This window comes from Crinia signifera, chromosome 6 (assembly GCF_055691185.1).
Source record: "Crinia signifera chromosome 6, ASM5569118v1, whole genome shotgun sequence".
NCBI lineage: Eukaryota > Metazoa > Chordata > Amphibia > Anura > Myobatrachidae > Crinia > Crinia signifera.
This window is the reverse complement of record NC_139222.1, coordinates 87,980,352-88,000,237: the sequence shown is the minus strand read 5'-3', so window position 1 is coordinate 88,000,237 and position 19,886 is coordinate 87,980,352. Positions and strand designations below refer to the sequence as shown.

General features: G+C 42.6%; 1 protein-coding gene across 1 annotated transcript in view; it reads left to right on the top strand.

Moving 5' to 3' along the window:
• The window catches only part of PREX1 (phosphatidylinositol-3,4,5-trisphosphate dependent Rac exchange factor 1), a 245,025-nt gene that overhangs the window by 55,453 nt on the left and 169,686 nt on the right, over positions 1-19,886 (top strand). The window contains exon 2 of the mRNA XM_083146391.1: positions 18,662-18,733. Within this exon, the coding sequence (XP_083002517.1) occupies positions 18,662-18,733 (72 nt within the window). The remainder of the gene's footprint in view (positions 1-18,661; positions 18,734-19,886) is intronic.

The following is a 19,886-nucleotide window of genomic DNA, read 5'->3' as shown; positions in this document are numbered from 1 at the left end:
GTCAATAGGTGAACCGCTTGAGGAAATAAACTTTTTAGGCTTCTGGAAGACCTGGTGGGAATAGCCCTGCAGCCTCTGCCTGATGGCAGCAGATTAAACAAGCCATGGCCAGAATGTAGTTGTTCCTTGACCATCTTTGTTGCCCTCTTTTTTGCTCTGGACAGGTACAGGTCCTGGACAGGGGGGAGGTCTGTCCCAATTATCTTCTCCAGAGTTCTGACTACCTTTTGGAGTCTGCATTTGTCTCTCTTGCTGACGGAGCCGTACCAGACCAGTATTGAGGAGCACATCAATCACGGCAATGATTACCGTATTACCAGCAAATGAGCGATGGGGTAGACGACATTCCACGGCGTCCTGCTATGGAAAGCTGTTCACCCCCGGGAAAATTGCTGGCTGGGGAAAAAAATCACTCAGTGTGTATACAGTGAGCGATTTTCAGGCCAATGATTTTCACATCATCGCTGTCCATAGGTGCTGGGCAAAATTTCCCAGTGTGTAACGACCTTAAAAGCTGGCAATTTCGGGGTTTTCTATCTGAAAGCGGTATAAGATGCGTATGCAGTAGTGGGACATAAATAACAATACCTGTAAAAGCTTAGGAGCACTGGCAGTCTGGTCTCCGGGATATAACTGGCCCTTCCGTATAGTAAATGTATTGCATACATACATACATACATACATACATACATACATTAAACTTATCTAACCGCTTGTACTAAGCTCTTTCTTTTTTACAAGAAGAGGAATGGCCACTTCCGCTAGTAATGATTTTTCCTTAAATTTGAATGATCAGTGATCTCTCTCTCCCATTAGTTTTTAGCTGTAACACCTGTAAATTTCAATGTGACTGCATTGTACAAATGGGTGTGGATCATTATCACAACAAGAGTCTAGGTCAACCATAAATAGTCGACACATAAAAAAGATTGACATGCACTGGGGCGACATATACAAAAGGTTGACACCCAATAGGTAGTCATGGAAATGGTCAACAGAACTAGTTGGCATGAGTTTTTTTTAGTGTCTTGCATCATGGACCCAAAAGGAGTGTAGCGCGTAGCTTTTCTCGCTATGCTTAGCACACTTTTTACCGTTATCAGTTGTAGCCCATGTCGATTGTAAAGTGTGAACAGGTTATCTGAATTAACAAATTGTCAAAAACTCATGTTGATCATTGCCATGTCGACCTATTGCTTGTGTCAACATTTTATCAATGTCGAACTATTGTAACAGATGGAACCAGTGCAATTACTAGTAAATTATTTAACATTATTATTATTATTATTATTATTATTTGCTCTGTCTGTGCCCACCCCATCTCTGCTGCTGTGGCTGCTTGATATACATTACTGCTTTTCCTCCCCCAGCATTATGCTTCATATACCTCGTACGGTATATACAGTACCTACAGGTATGTACATTAATTCAGCCAACGTAAGCTACGGGATTCACACCAAATCCAGATCCATGGAAATAAGTTATGTTCTTTAGTACAGTGATTACATGGGCAGCATGATTATTGATTAGGATGACCGTATTCTGCATATAATACCAGCTTATGTGGTGGTGTTGACAACCTACTGTTGTCAAAGCCCACTTCTCTTCACATTTCACTCACAGCTCTCCTTTACTCCAACACTCAGTGACCATCTTCATACTCATCTCCATCATTGGCCTCAAGCTTCTAGTTGTATGTTGATTGGGTCCTCACTACTTACATTTAAGCTGTAATGTGTATTGAACTGTGGTGCTCTTTATTTGTACTGTATTTTTGTTATTTATTCAATGTTATGCCAAGTTTTGTCTCCCTGTATTGTTCCTTTGTACGCCGTTCCGAAACACTTGTGGCGCCTTATAAATAAAATTATAATAATAATAATATTAGTGGTTGGTATAATGAATTGTTTTGCAGTACAAAGAGATTACATAGAAATTACACCTTTTATTTAAATGAATAATACAATGATGATTGCGGAGAGGTTGTGCCGCCAGCTGCTGCCACATTACACGGCTGGGCATTTGCACTATGTCAGAATATGCTTTACACACAGGATGCAGGATGTACTTACCACAGTGTTATTTTAAATCAAGAGCTGCAATGTCTGTGGTTTGGTTGTGCAAACTTGTTTGCATTGGATGATTGCTTTTACATATCAAGCATATTCCCTAAGTGCTTGTGCATGCATGGTGGGAATCCTTTGACAGCAAGTGAATGGTCCATGCTTGAGGTTGATGTTTTTGGAAGCAGGAAAATGGGAAAGTATAAGGATATGAGTACCTTTGACAAGTACCACACTGTCATAATTAGGTGATTGGGCTGGAGCATCTCCACAACTGCAGGTATCTTGGGGTGTTCCTGGTGTTCGGTAATTCTTAGCTTCCAAAGCAGGGCTGTGCAATTGCGGCCCTCCAGATGTTGATGTACTACACATCCCAGCATGCCTTGCATCAGTTTCAGCATGGCCACATAGCAAAACTATTGCAAAGCATCCTGGGATGTGTAGTTCATCAACATCTGGAGGGCCGCAATTGCCCAGCCCTGTTCCAAAGAATGGTCCAAGGAATTACAACTGGTGAACTGGCATATATATATATATATCAACAGGATGCAGTCAAAATCCCGAATGGGTCATAATACCGACAAGGACAAAATCCCGACAAGGTCAAAATCCCGACATTTAAAATGTACAGGTGAAACAGTCAACATGACTTTGGGTCGACATGGGTTTTTGAACTTTTTTTTTGACCCGACATGTGCCGACAGGAGGTATTTCATGCCCTACCATCCACTAGGGCGTGGTGGGAGAATAAAATAGTGTGCCGAGCGCAGCGAGGCACCGTGCCCAAAGCATGGCGAGTGAAGCGAGGGGCTGCGGTTCACTACCAACTGTGTCCATGTCGACTGTGTCGACATTCGGGTAAAAAAAACAGGGAAAAAACCCATGTCGACCGAAAGTCATGTTGACTGTTTCACCTGTACATTCTATATGTCGGCATTTTGACCTTGTCGGCATTTGACCTTGTTGGGATTATGACCCATTCGGGATTTTATATGTTATATAGGCATCAGAGGAGCTGCTAGTGTAACCATTCATTTATATCTCAGTGACAGGAGGGGAGTGGCTATATCAGTACAGACAAGGATCTACAAGTTACTTCTGCTTTTTGCCTTCATTGTCCCTTTCTGGGGAATGTTGGGCCCCTTCCTATCATCTATTCTTGCTCCATTTACGCTATTTATTCTGTGGCTGGTCCACACTTCCAAGTCTATGAATGGGGCCTCCATAAAGTTATCTATATCATTACCATATTCCATTTATAGAGACCACCCAGGGACTCCAGCTATCGGTAGGTAAATTACAATGAAGGGTCAGCCCGACTATTATTAGATCTGTCATATGATGGAGCTCTCGGGTCATAAAGAGTATAATTAGAGGGTTTTATGTGTATTCTGGTGTTTTGAATATTTTTGAAAACTTTATTTATTAATCAAACTTTCACCTTAATGTTGTTGTTTTTTCTGTGTTCAAAGTCCAGTGGTTCTAAAGCTTTGTCCTGAAGACCTCAAATAGCTCACAAGCCCCGGGTCACCCAGCAGGTTCCCGGTTGTTTTCTTTACACACTGACACCTTTTAAAAGATCCACAGGTGGAGCAATTTCTGAAAAACATGAACTGTTTGTGGTGCTGTTGATACTATATGCTGACTGCATCTTGGAAGCTGCATTTTATGTGTTAGTTAAATTTTGTTTAAATATTAAACACTCCAGGGTCTTGTCCATCCTCCAAAAGCCCTGCACATGACTCTTGATAACAAACTCCACACTTGCTCTTAAACATCCATCAGGAGCATCCAGTGTCCAATCATCTAAAACACACATTATAATGTGGTTTGTACCAAATGGCCGCTCCTACCTCTCCGTGGTACTTCATCCTCTCCCGTGCATGGTTTGTAGTTGGGTCATGTGACAGATCAAGGTCAATGTTAATCTTTGTTTTTATTCAAAAAGAGTTGAAGTTGCAGATGAAGCTCAATAAGCATAACATATAATAAAAGCTTGCTGATGGGGGAGAAAAGGCCCAATTGTGCAGAAAGGAGCTGAAGGCTGCTTTTAATCCAAAGACTGTCCTTAATGCATGAATGATCACTTTGCTGGACAATTGGCCATTTTCAAAGCGTCTAATGCTCAAACACATTGCATTAAGGCATAGCCATTTCATGTGGAAGGTACATCATGAAAAGCAATATTTTCTGGGATGCGGTCATTTGGTCTACAGCATGATGGTCGACAGTCATTAGGTCGACATGGCTCTAGGTTGAAAGGTCATTAGTTCGACAGGTCATTAGTTCAACAGTATCTAGGTCGACAGTCAGAAGGACTGTTCTTTTGAGCCGACATGTGGCGACAGGCGGTATTTCATGCCCTACCATCCACTAGGGCGTGGTGGGAGAATAAAAGAGTGTGCCGAGCGTAGCTATACACCATGCCCGAACCATTGCGAGCACAGTGGTGCACTTTACACTGTGTCCATGTCGATTGTGTTGACATTCGGGTAAAAAAACTGTGAAAAACCCCATGTCGACCTTTTGGCTGTCAACCTAGACACTGTCGAACTAATGACCTTTTGACCTAGAACCATGTCGACCTAGAGCCATGTCGACCTATTCCCATGTCGATCTAATGACTGTCAACCATCAAGCTGTAGACCAAATGATCCCAACCCATATTTTCTATAAAAAAACAACAAACACACAGTTATACACCCCCTCTAAAACATAGGTGTTACCAGCCTAAATATCCTACAACAGTTTCACACTGTAGCAGTATAAATGTTTTGTAAACAAAAAAAATCAGTTTGCAAAGTTGTCAACAGAACATTGTTAAGTTGTTATAAAGTACAAATTAATATCCTGTTTATTTAGTCTCTGTCTTCTATGCCAAATATTTCTTATTTATTATAATGGCTTATTGCCTGTGCATCCTATTGGGGTTGTGAATATTCTCATTAGTATATTGCGCCACTGACGAGTCTATTAAAATGATTGCCTCTCTGTTAGCCAACAATAATGCTTAATTCTGATTTGGGCCCTTTCTACATGGTTTCCACGCATTGGCTGATAAATCGTGTGAAAGTGACAAATCTTTGCATCCCTAGTCTTACCACAGATTGTCACTGCTGCAGCAAGGATTTATCAGACTCAAGACTGTGAAAGAGATGCCTTGCGATGCATCGTATGCAAAACGACTACAGAAAATATATATCGACATGCAATCCAGCCACTGCTGAGCTGCCGGCTGGTTCGCCGGGCCTTTCTGAGCGATATAGGTTTTAATATTGTCTATATAAGATAATAACATATTGTGTGTATGGGGCTTTACTCACTGTGTTCCTGTTTTGTGTATTTGTTTGGCGCTGCAGATCCCTTGTGGCACTATATAAATAAAGGATAATTATTCTAACTCTATATGTTGCACCCCTCTACTGGGGATGTTTTGGGGCTTGATTCAGGATTTCTATGCAGTGTCCAGGTTTTGTTTTTAAATTGAACGGTTATTGTCTGACTGTGCATGTGCTGCCATCGCACTGTGCATAAGTAAAGGTGCCGTTGAGAGTCTGCTTGCAGAAAGCATTACATTACAGAATGATTGACAGGAAGCGACCATTTAGGAGAGTTAATGGGGAGCACCGGCAAAAATGTTGGATTGTGGCTGTGAATGAGTTGCGTTGGCTCTGGCAAGTTTCTTGTTTCATTCCTGTTCACTTGCCAACATTGGGAAGATGTATTAAGCCTTAACAAGAGATAAATGCAAGGTTGATAAAGAGAGATAAACGTCCAGCCAATCAGCTCCTTACTGACTTTTTTCAAACACAGCCTGTATCATGGCAGTTAGGATGTGATTGGCTGGACGTTTATCTCTCTTTATCACTCTTGCATTTATCTCTTGTTAAGGCTTAATACATCTGCCCCACTATCAGTTCCGTAACCTATAGTATCCCAATTGCGTTAGCGTACAACTTCGAATCCGGCCCTATATACAGTACTTAAAGAACCTGATAATGTACAATCATATTCAGTGTTTTATTTCAGATCCTCTGATATTTGTGTAGAGGTGGGTTCATTTCCTCTGATAACCTGTTCACATTACCAGAGGTTATTCTGTATCTGACAAACATAAAGTCATGAGAGATGTAATTTATCTTGTTCTCCTCCAGTAATTCAGTTACAAAGGTGCTGCTTGTTAATGCAGCCATTGTCAGTGTGGCGCAGCTGTTCACAAGCAGCGTGTCACAAATAAATCTACCCCACAGCTGTATTAAATCTGGTATAATGCATTTCCTCTTATAAATCCCTCTTACATACACAAGATATGACGTCTGCTTGTTTAGAAGTGCACAGCTGTAATACACTATCACTTATTGTAATAATGTGAAGTACTCTCATTAATGAGAAAGGCCTTCTTTATAAATTACAACTCGTCTTGTTATCAGTAAAGGCTATTATCCATTAGGGTTATTACTGAATTCGTGATAAATAGTAAGTTCAGCAGATTCGAGTAGCTGCACTAATACATTGTAAGGTATCAGCGTAGGAAGACCTTGCTGATTTTTGTGTACATGCCACAGAGGTGTGAACAAAATGAAGCTAGATTTTACTGATTGTGGTAACTGTAAATGTGCAGCTTATTGAACCTGGTCCCTATTGTGTAATATTCAGACAGGTGGAAGTATTAGGTAATTGCTAACCTTTCCTAAAAGCTGCATGGGTGTGTGTTTGTTTATGTGGGGGGGGGGGGGGGGGGGGGATTAATGGACAGTAACAACACCCAAATTTCTGTTCTGTGTAAAGCTTTTAATATGTTAAGCAATTTCCAGAAGTGCTGGATCTCTAGAAAGAGTTTATAGGAGGATGTGGATTGGCACATAGCTGCGTGACACACGTTTCCTAATAAGATTTGTATCAGACACTCCCTGAGCTGTCTCAGCTACCACCTAAGAGCAAGCCGCCTGTGTGCCTTCCGTGTTCATTGAATGTTCCATTTGATCACACAAGTCACAAGGACACAACTGTTAAAGTATTGAATACATATATTGAACGATTCTTCTCCTTAAAAGTCACGGGTTCCCGACATTCAGGATCCCGACAGTCATTTACCCGACGTCAGGATCCCAACTGTCAAAACGCCGACAACCGGGTGCCCGACGGCCACCCGCTATTTTCCCTTATGGGGGTACACAACCCCCATAGACGGAGAATAGAATAGGTGGCTCCTGTAGCGAGCCACCGTGCCCGCAGCGTGGCGAGCGCAGCGAGCCCGCAAGGGGCTTTTTAGCGCTTGCCATGCTGTCTGAGTACAGGCAGTTGGGATCCCGACATCGGGCTAATGACTGTCGGGATCCCGACTGTCGGAGTCCCATACCACACCCAACTCCACTAACCTGTAAATAGCTTGACCTGTAATTGGTGGTCTGCAACTTGTAACTTTTTCTCACATATTGACCAGTATTCTTGTTTGGGATCTCAAGACCTGTCATGTTTGTAATGTTCTTTATTCAATTTTAATTATCTGCCAGGCCAGAGCAGGTAGATTACTTCTTCCCTTATGGCCATTAAACTGCCTTATATCACTCATACTGTTCCAACATCAGTTGTAATTAGGTGGGACTGGTCGAACATTAAGGTGCATACTGGGATCCGATTTGCTTGTGGATGTGATATGATGTTATCACCGTACATCTCCACAAGTTGCGGATGATTTTCGGCAGCTGGGGGGCCCTTCAGATGCATAAATCTGATCATACTATGCACCTCAATGTTTGACCATGTTTGACCATGTTTTCGCCAGCCTGGCCACCTTACATGTGATGTTGGGACAGTATGAGTTATATGAGGTGCAGTGAAATGGCAGCTAGGGGAGGCAGTGGTCTACCTGCTCTGGCCTAGGGATGGCCATCGTTGCCTATGCTATAACTATTCAATGGATGACCATCGATGATTTTGCATATCGGTGGCGGCAGAATTGCCTAAACACTGGGCAGCCTTCTGATTGGCTGAGCTATCTCAGAAATCAGCGGGCTTACCAGTGTTTTAAACACTTCTGCCGCCACCACTGACTGACCCCCACCGCCCGCTAGTGCAACAGCTACAACGCCGCCTTCTCCCACGCCGCCAGCGGTCCCTCCGGCCACTCTCCCCATCCCCAAGCCACTGAAAAAGCGTTCCCTCTGCCCCCCCATTAGCGGATTGCATTCGAGCATTACATGTGGTTAAACAACACATGCATTGCATTGCTCTTGCAATTCGATAAATATTATGTGCAACACATAAGATCTTGAGACCCGACATTTGACCGGCGTTCCCACGCATTGCGTCGAATCGTACACATTTTGTGCATACAATCATTTGATTTATCAGCCAGATGTGGTCAAAATCGAATGATTGTATGCAATATCTCACAAGTGTATGGGCAGCATTACTCTGTTTTGTCTATATTCTTTATCCTTTACTCCCTTTGAAATTCAGTGTTGTTTACTCAAATAGTAGAAGTAGATTCCAATTGCTGATTACTTTTTATGTTGTATTGTGTCTGTGAATAACTTGTTGCAGGACTTGCTTGGCTTCACTTTGATAATTACAAATAGACTTTATAACATAATATGGAGGTTAAACCAACGCATTTCTACAATGGATCTACACCATCACCATTTTTAAAACAGTACCACTTCTTGTCCCCCCAGTGTAGCTTATTAAGTGATACTCATCTGAAAGCTGTTGCATTCATCCTAGAGAAAAAGTTAGTAAAGCAGTACAGATATTTGGACTGTATATGTTTTTAGTGCACCATACAGTATGTGTGTTATGGAACAGCTGGATACAGAATTCCCTCTTCTGCCTATATCCGCCTCCCATTTATTCATTAGAGAACCACACAATTACTGGTACTTATGGCCCCCATACATTAATCCAAGGCATCACTTGCAGCATCATATGCAATACCCCTGCTGCTGGATCGCATACGATACATTGCCACTTACTGTTTCATTAAGTTCTTCATAAAATGTTTATCACAGGCATACGTCTGAATTCCCAATTAGTTGCATGTTGTATCATGACCGGTCTTGGGCAGGTGACTGTGGGGTCCCTTTTGCTTTACGTATTGATGACTGCACTTTGGATCCCCAGGTGTTAGCTTTTAGAGTGCAGCAGTACATTTCAGTCTCCTCTGTGCATAAAGAGCAATTAGGATCGGAGAGTGTTATTGACAAGTCTATTCCAGGGAACTGTCCCTACAGACAACTCCAAAATGTCAATGCATTTACTACCATTAATTCATTAGTAACTTTATCTCCCTTTATGTGATGTTTTCCCTCCACACCTGAATTTATATCCAAGGTAATTTGTTATATAGCAGCTCCTAGGAATTATTTTTTTTCTCTTTGTATAATTCCAATTAAGGTATATTGTTGTTGCTGTCTGTAGCCATTACAGACCAGCCTGTCCAGATGCTAAAACCAAATCATGTCTGACTGACTAATGTGCAGCCTTCAGCTTCTACAGACCTTAATATGGTATCACATCTCTCTAAGCTTGTGCCATAAACAAACCACCTAGTTGCGCTATGCCATGGCTGAGCTTTACAATGTGTCTTACGTGCTAAACCCTGCTAATGCCAATGTGACTCGTAATGTGTCTTACTTGCTAAACTGTGCAAATGGGATGCAAAAGCAGCATCTGCTGAATAAAATGATAGACAGCATGCCTATATTCTATTTTGTGAATATGGGCTCTTTAGGACAAAATTTTTCTTGGATGGACGAAACCATGTGCACTGCAGGTGGGGTAGATGTTACTTGTGTAGAGAGAATTAGATTTGGGTGGGGTTTTACTTCAAAGTGAGATCTATATTGCAGTGTAAAAATAAAGCAGCCAGTATTTACCCTGCACAGAAACAAAATAACTCGCCCAAATCCAATTCTCTCTGCACATTTTACATCTGCCCCCTGCAGTGCACATGGTTTTATCCATCTAAGAAGGATTTTGTCAGAAAGAGTGAACTAGAATAAGGCCCTATTGCTGTATTTGCATACAAAATGCTACTTTACAGTGTTTTACTGGAAAATGTTATAATGTTCCATTGCAAGGACAGATACAGCAACAGTATGTAATGCATTGCAACAGAAAAAGTGTGTAACGATGTTCGGTGCTACCAATTCACACAGACGTGACCTGTAACACACAGAGGATAGATGTATGTGGACACATCTGTAGATCCATATATTATTTGCAGGATTTTATTGACCAATCACCCATGTTGTAGACCACAAGTTCTCCTGGGAGCTGGGAAGTCATTCAGTCCTCTTATGTGTGTCTTTATGACAAGAAAGAGGAAAGAGTCTACAGTATACCTCCTTTTGAAATGTCAGAAAATGTTACGGTCCCAGATTTACACTGATGGGCTGTCATCCATCCATGTACAGTATGGGACTTTGACGTGTAGGTGTAGAAATAGGTACACTTTAAAACTTTCTCTCTATAATAAATGGTTTCATATTTGTAGATGTAGAACTGCAAAGTATAGCGGTGATGAAGAAACTTGGAATACTGTACTGTTCTCACTGACTAATCACATAAAGCAGTGAGTGGGCTGGCTGTATGTGGGGGATTTATAATTTCTCTTTTCTGAGTGTTAGAATATAGAAATGTTCTGTGCCTGAAGATTACCTCTTCAAGTGGGAGATGTAATTGGTCTAAACACGTCATATGCTTTTGAGGGCTTTGTCATTGAGTGACTGTACAGGCAGCATGCTGTGTTTTTATTGCACGGATATAGCAGGGTCATTCTGTCCCATCTCTCTCTTCCCAACCTTTGTTCTGAGAATCAGGTTGAAGTCACAGTGTTTGGCAGCGTTTTCTCTGCAATATTTTTTGCAGCAGCAGCCAAGTAAGAAACAAGCGGTACTTGTGTAATATCTGGGCGCCCGATTATTTGATTGTAAGCCTTAACTTAAGGCATACAATCAGATGCGATGCGATTTTCTGCAAAATCGCATAGCAACGCGACCAAATCGCATGCGATGCGATCAACACGATTTTCCATAGGATTCAATGTTAAAATGGTCCTGTTCATTTCCACATTATCCAAGTGGGCATAGAGTTGATTTTTTTTTATAGCGCGGCGAGCCACCGAGCCCGGAGCGTGGCGAGGGGATGCGGATTACTTAAAATGTATTCCGCGTCCCCTCGCGGGGCTCGCTGCACTCGCCACACTATGTAAAATCAACTCTATGCCCACTTGGATAGTGGGGAAATGAACAGGACCATTTTAACATTGAATCCTATTGAAAATCGCGTCCATCGTATCGCATCGCATGCGATTTGGTTGCATGCGATGCGATGCGATTTTTCCGACCCAATCTCAGAATCGGGTTTCCAGTTATTACACAAGTACCGAAACAAGCTTTATGGTCGTTTTATCATTGCCCAATAACTTCCTATTCATGTCTTATAGTTCTCCCAGCTCATTGGCGAGGATTTTTTTATAAACCAATCTACTGTACATCATCCTTTCATGTGACACTGGGGTAGATGTATCAACATTTTTGAAGAATGTAAAGGTTGCTCTTAGAAGCCAATCAGCTTCTACCCATTTCATATAGTGTAAACCAGATGGTTTCCTCAGATGGTTCCTCTGTGGGCAGGCTGTGCTTCATGTGGCTGTATCTGTGCAGGGTATATCATACTACTACACAAGCATCCCCATGTATGAATTTGGTCCTTGTATGGCTCACCTCCCACAGTGTAACCTTCGTAGTGAGCCCAACATGGCTGCCTCATCTGGTACACTTCTATATGGGATGAAAAATACATGGACTTGAGTGTCTTGTTAAGACCCTTCTCTACACTGCAATCATCCCATTTGGTGTCATTTCTTCTACGGGTAACCCATTCTACACAGGGTAATCCTACGCAGTGTGCCCAAGATGGCTGCCTCACCTGGTACCTTGTTAGGGGGGAATACACAACTCGAAAGTCAAAAGTTATTATCCAAAGTGCCTGAACCAACACTACATTGTGCTGTGCTCTCAGGGGTTTCTCTTATGTCTGCGTGACTTATCTATACACACAAATCCAGTGCATTATGTGCCTTGTTTTGATGTCTGTAAAATACCTCGAGTTTGAGAACCTGTTAAGGTGGCCATACACACGCAGATTTATCTGCAGATCTGTCTGGTTGGAAAAAAAACCTGGTAATGGATGAGAGCAAATGACAGTTGACCATTTGCTTGGAAATGCTGGAAAACTGACAAACTGTCACTCATCCATAACCATGTTTTTGTTCCAACCAGCCAGATCTGCAGATAAATCTTACTAGTGTATGGGCACCTTTAGAGAAACTGCGCTATATAAATAAATCTTACATAATAAATGCTATCTAGAAGCTGATTGGTTGCTTTGAGAAAGTTATCTGCTCTTAAGAAGTTTATCATATTTGTTTTTGTTTTTACACACTATTTAATACTGCTAGCATATCACTAAATATTTCTTCCCTTTAACTGTTATCTATACAGCTACCACTCACAAATGTCAATAGCGTTGTAAAGCAGATGTATAGTAGAATCCAGATTCAGCAGTATTCTAGGAAAAGGATGCTTGTCTGTTACCCTTGTGGGATTTTTGGAAAGCCGTCAACATCAAACATTTTCTCTTTAGGCCCATACAGGTGTGTAGGACAGCTATCAGTGTTGTTATAATAATAATAATAGTAGTAGTCTATCCAGTAATAAATATATCCAATACTAAATCAAATTATCAAGCATATTTGTAAAAGTGTAAAGAATTGGTGTGTGTGTGTGTGTGTGTATATAATCATGTTCCAATCACATTACTATTACCCAGTAATAATAAGGGCTCAGCCAATCCATGGAACAGCTTGTTACTGGGTTGTACTTGGAGCGTGGTATAATATATCATTATCTAGACCAGGCATGTCCAACGTTGGCCCTCCAGATGTTTAGAAACTACACATCCCAGCATGCTTTGCAATAGTTTTAGCATTCTCTAATAGCAAAACTGTGGCAAAGCATGCTGGGATGTGTAGTTTCAAAACATCTGGAGGGCCAACGTTGGACATGCCTGATCTAGACACAACCGTGTACAATATAGACTAGTGACCACCATCATTTTATGTAAATGACAGAGCAATAAGCTCAATTAACATTAGGCCACTTTTCACGTTTTGGGTTCTGATTATCTTTAAGGTTTTGGGTTCTAATAGGTTTTGCCAAAACACCGCCTCAAGGTTTTGGATTTTGGGGCCTGATTTAAAAAAAAAAAAAAAAAAAAAAAATCAAAATTTTTTTTTTTGCTCTTATGCTATTATTAACCTCAATAACATTCATTTCCACTCATTTCCAGTCTATTCTGAACACCTCACAATATTATTTTTAGGCCAAAAGGTTGCACCAAGGTAGCTGGATGACTATGATAAGCGACACAAGACGGCACAAACACTGGACTGATACTGCACACTTAACTTACCCCTTGACTGATATGGCACACTTAGCACCACCCCTGAACTAATACAGCACACTTGGTAGCACCCCAGGAATTATTTGGCAGACTTGGCTCACCCCTGGACTGATATGGCACATTTAACACCCCTTGCAGGTAAAAAACAAAAACAAAAAAAACACCTTTTTTAATTTCAATTAAAAAATGGGAACAGCTCCCCTGGACTGATACGGCACACTGGGCACAGCTGGACTAATTTGGGTCAGCCCTGTAGTAAGAAAAAAAACAAAGTTCATGCACCATTAGTTCCCCTTTAGTAAATTTACCTTTAGATTCCCAATCTGTAGTTGTCCCCCTTGAGCAGCCCCCATTAAATTAGTTAAGTTTTTGTCAGGAGCCAATTAGCCTACAGACCTGTATATTTTTGGATTGTGTGGGGAAACCCACGCAAGCACGGGGGTAATATACAAATTCCACACAATTATTACCATGGCTTGAATTGAACCCATGACCTTCGTGCTGTGAGGCAGTAATGCTAATCATTACACCATCATTACTGTCTGCAATCTAATTTCTCACTTTGTCTGCTGCAAACAAAATTGCACACTGAAAACTCTATTAACCATTATGGTCTAACTCGGTACTGATATATTTTCCCACTCATAAGCTTGGTAAAAGTTGGAAATATGCAAAATAGTTAAGCTGTGTACATACGGGCAAAAATCCCTGGAAATATGGTCGCTGAGTGACCATATTGCTCGCCATTCTATTCTATTCTCCCTCTATGCCTACTGGTATGGTAAAGCATGAACAAGCCGGTTAAAAAAAAGTTGGTTGTCGGTATATTGAGTGCTTTGACATGTCTAAAGGCCCACTTTGTGCCGATAACCGGGTGAAATCGGCCCAAAATCGCAGGACTGTGACATCTGATCCGATCCGATGCGCATCGGATCGGATCAGATCAGGGAGGTCGGACGGTCAGTACATACGATCACGTCCGACCTCCCTGTTAGCTGGCTGCGCCGGTGAGTGCTGACCTGGGGGCGGTGTGGTCAGCAGCAGGGCTCATCAGGGGGACGCCGGAGCGGGCAGCGGGTCCTGACGCTGTAACTAGCCGGAGGCGCCTGTGTGTGATGATCTGGCCGGGCGCTGTGATCATTCACATATATCATTCAGCAGCACTGCGGGACGGACGGGGCCGGGCAGTGGCGGGTATTATATTTTTAAAACACCTGTCAAATGACTAGCCGTTCTCTGATGACTGACCGTTGGCTGAGAGCTCTCAGCCAATCAGAGAACGGCTAGTTATCACATGTAAAATTTGGCTCATCAAGTGCCAAATTGTATGTGAGCCTCCCGGGGAACTGCCGGGCGGCTCACAGGAGTATTGGGTCCGACTTGTCCTAAGGACAAGTCGGCCTAATGTATGGGGGCCTTAACTAATGCATTTCTAACTTGACCCTTTGACTGCCTGACAGCCGTCCGTAACCCAGGAGTAAACCAGTAGAGAAATTGCCCATATCAACCAGCCAGGATTAAGGTGACCTTTAACAAATACATTCTATAAATAATAGGTAGAAGCGATTTGGTTGTTATAGGCAACTCCTCTACTGGCCCACTTAACACTTTTCACTTTTCATCAATCCCGAGGGGAGCAAAACATTGCCCTCCACACCACCGCTCTTTTATCCTGTGGACAAGCTGTGAAGTGTCTTCCCCCCTTTGATTATCAAATGTGAAGGGTGATAATTATTCACTGAACTGCGGAGCACTTCATTAATAACTTCTAAGAGAACCAGCAAAAATGGTGTTGATCTTTGATACCCATGATGCATCACAAGATGATTGCCCTTTAGCGCGAGATGTACTAAGCCTTGAAAAGTGATAAAATGGAGAATGGTAAATCACAAACCAATCAGCTTCTACCTGTCATTTTTTCAAACAAATCCTGTGACATGGCAGTTGCGAGCTGATTGGTTGGTGGTTTGCTACGCTCCATTTTATCACTTTTCAAGCTTAGTACATCTTGCCCTAAACTTTAGGGCCTAAAGCTTTAATAGAGACTGTTCGTTAATACATTTTTAATCAAATCTCTCCATTCTGCGCAATAAAATATTCTAGGTTCAGGTTATCATTAAATAAATGTATTAATGCAATGGGACGATCTGGGGTGTTCAGCTCAGTAGAGTGTCTAGCGTTTAGGAGCACAAATCAATGCATAGCTTTTCAGGTTCAATAAAGAAATGAATTTAAGCTTTTACTGTCAGCATATTGAAATGAAAATTAAAACAAACCTTGGCCCCACGCAGGGAACTTCCTAGCCTCGTTCTACACTTGGCTGCTAGTCTGCATTCAAATTCTGTACAGGCCTGCCACTCTCTGGTATAGCTGCCTAGCCTGGCCTCAGGATTCTGCAGCCATACTTGGAACGTCCAATCATTTAAAAATGTACCTTGTGTGGACATGACCAGGATTCATTGTGCCCGCGGGTCGTCCATCGAGCCTGCTGATTTCTTCAGCCGGTGGAAAGATGAATGTCCTGCTGTCCACAATTTGGCCACCTCGTTATGGCCCTTATTCTAGTTCACTCTTTCTGACAAAATCTTTCTTAGATGGACAAAACCATGTGCACTGCAGGTGAGGCAGATTTAAAATGTGCAGAGAGAAATAGATTTGGGTGAGTCATTTTGTTTCTGTGCAGGGTAAATACTGGCTGCTTTATTTTTACAATATAGATCTCACTTTGTAGTAAAACCCCACCAAAATCTAATTATCTCTGCACAAGTAGCACGTCTCACCTGCAGTGCACATGGTTGTGTCCATCTAAGAAAGATTTTGTCAGAGAGTGAACTAGAATAAGGGCTTATGTTGTATGTATGTATGCATGATTAACAATGTAGCAATGATGTGGTATATGATTTTCAGGGTTAGATGGGTCGTTAAATGACCCATCTCACCCTCTGGTCGTTTACTCAATTGTTCTGTGTGTGGGCATGATCATTGGTGTTCTGGATTTCCAGTGAAATTGGTTAGACTTTAGATTGAACACACACATTTACTAAGATGGGAGTTCTGTTTCACATGGAATGTTGCTATGGGCAACCAGTCAGCTACTATTATCTTCTAGAATGTGCTAAATAAATACTTAGATTCTGATTGGTTGCCCATAGCAACAACCCATGTTAGTATATTTCCTCCAATATCTATCTGTGTTTGGGAACCTTTAGATTTTTATGGTCCTCTCTGCCTCCCGTAGATTTGTATACTGGACCCCTGGCCCCCATACGCCTCCTGGTCTCTTTGGCTGCTACAGTCCTGAGTGTACTGTCTTAGCACAGCAGCCTGACAGGCTACCACATCCCCACATGGGCTGTATACACCCATCAGCAGTCTCGCTTGTTTGTCCAGCTCCTCTTGGACAGTGTCCTACTACCAGCCCTTGTGTGTGGTTACACTTCCTTTTTTTCCCTATGTGAGTACATCCCTCCACCCCCACATAATATTTATGACTCACTATTGCTATCCATCTTCTTATTACCACAGCAACCTTAAGATTTCACACTATGGGCGAGATTCAGCAAGCTAAAAATGCCGTAAAAACAGTTTTCGGGGTTTTTACTGCATTTTCATATGCAGCAAAGCCCCATTGCTGGGCCTTCGCTGCGGGGGGTTACGCCAGTTCCTATTTGGCGTAACCCCATGGAAGCCTATGGGCTTCCTTTCGCGTCCCCCGCGCGCCCCCCGCCGATCGGCGCCGCACCCCCCTCACCTGTGTCCGGGCAGCCTCCTGCTGTGCTGCCCGGACCAGTGATTTCCTCCTGCCTGCACCACTTCTGAGTGCAGGGAGGAGGAACCGGAGCCCTTACAGCTGTGTAAGGGTTCCGGCAGGGAGGGAAGGACCCGGTGCACATCGCCGGGCATCGCTTTTGCGTTGATAATCGCATATGTTACTGCATATGCGATTATTAACTATGCGAATGCCGGCGATGTGCACTGGGGATTATTGGTGAATCTCGCCCTATGGGGGGTATTCAATGTGTACTGATATTTCCGACATGTGGAGATATTGGCACACACACCTATTCAATGCAGCCGTGGATCAGCGAAAACATCCGTCAGTTCAACAATTTGGCGTCCGTTTCACAGATGCAGAATCAACATTTTTAAAAGCCGTATCTGCATCGGTGAAACCGGCCGTTAAATCGATGAATTCATGGCCGCAGGCTATTTGACAGTTGGAAAATTTCCTACCGTGGGATAGATTGAATACATCAAACTTAAATTCAATCTTTTTAAAGGAGAGATGTATCAAACCTCAGAGAGAGATAAAGTGTTGCTCAACCAGTCAGCTTCTAAAGGCGCCTACACACGGGGAGATTTGCTGTGTTCTAGATTGTCAGCACTGTGTGCTGAGCAATCAGTCAGGGCCAGTGTACTCCAGTAAGAATGCTGGATATTAGTCGCTGGGTGATAGCGATGTGTAGGGTCATGCATCGCTATTGCCCCTACACATGGAACGATGTAGGCCAGGGACATTTTCTAAGCGAATAGAAATGCTTAGAAAATGCCCCTAAATAGCTACATGGGTAGGCCACATAAAATTTGTTTATAAGCACAGTCTATGCAATGACAGATGCCACCTGTTCCACTTTATCTCTCTCCAAGGCTTGATACACTTCCTATATGAGTAGAGGTCTGTAAACAGAGGGGTAATGAGAAGTCAGTGATCGGTGATGACTGTTGAGATTAATAGTTGACAGAATGTATCTCGGTACATCTCATGTGACCTTGAGATGTAGATCATCCAAGATAACCATATGTTACTATTCCAAGACCTTTTCTATTGACAGGTCAGTGACGTAGAACATGGAATATCGATTTCACACTGAGAGAGAGCAATGATGGTTCTTAAATATCTCTGCGTCACTGTAAATTGACAGAGAAATATCATATTCATTTCCATAAACACTGTAGCTGTATTTAAAGGGGTAGTGTCTTGTGTACTAGAAATAATTCTCTGGAGTTCAGTAGAAGTGTGGAGTCCTGTGCACTATTAGTGTGCAATAACATTGTACTGGCTCTTGGATTTATGTTCATGATAACTGTTAGTACATCAAGAAACTGACAAATCTATCTTCTTCCTGCAGGCATTTCTACATCGCATCAGACAAAATACTGCGGATAAGACCGAAAACTGCATCTCAGAGGAAAATGTTAAGGTATAATGTTGGGAGTAGTGGGGTCAAATTCATGATGTTGCTGATCCTATTATATGTTCCATCCTGTTATCTGTTGCACAGTGTAAAAGCTTGCAACGTTTCTTCTTTAATCCTCTAACCTCACTAAGGGCGGGATGCATTAATATACATCGCCGCCCTTCGCCTGATAGCCGCCGCAATACTGCCGCATATGTACTAACATATGCAGCTAGGATCGGGTTGCGGTGACGGAGACCCCCGCGATACCTGTGATGTGGTCTGCGGGGGTCTCCGTCACATCCCGGCGGTTGTCAGTGTCCCCCTGCGTCTCCTCCTCCCCCCTGCAGCCGGATGTCCTCCCGGCTGTGACGCCTGCTGGGAGAGGAGGAGATCAAAGGAGGACGGGAGGGGGGCGCGCGGGCGGCGATAGAAGCCCAGAGGGTGGAGATACCCTGCCAGGCGGAGACGGGGCGGACGGGTGATGGTAAATAGGAATATGCGGTAAAACCACCTGTTTTACCGTATTTTCCCTTTAGTACATCCTGCCCTTAGGGGAAGATGTATGAATCGGTGATAAGGGGGGAGAAGTGTCCCATGGCAGCTAATCATCTACTCTGTATCATTTTATATTATGCAAATTACAGATGTTATTTCAGTGCTGATTGGTTGACATGGGCCACTTCTCCTCTGGCTCACTTCTCCTCCCTTATATACTTTACTGAAATATTAAACTGCATAATCTACGCCACATGTTTGAGCACACTACTAATACCCCTTCCACACCGGCCACCCGGCAATTAGCCGACATTTTTGAGTGCCGGGTCATTTTGTCGGGTGCAGCCTGACCAATATAGGTAATGCTGTTTTTTTAACGAGAAATTGCACCCGTTTCTGTAAGAAACACACAGGGTCTCGGATAAGTTACCACAACCATGTGTGTTTCACGATTTCAGACACAGAAACTTATAGATTTTGTTTCTCCTGATTCTGGGCAGGTGAAATAAAATCCCTGATAATGCTGGATATCGGCATCAATTGAATTACTCTCCTGGGTCAATAAAACGTGGATATTTACAGCAGTTTAAATTCTACCCATAAACTGTGTGCAATGATGTGTGATCACCAGTTATTTAAGCAGGAAATATGATAATGTAACTATTTGCCTGGCTCCTAG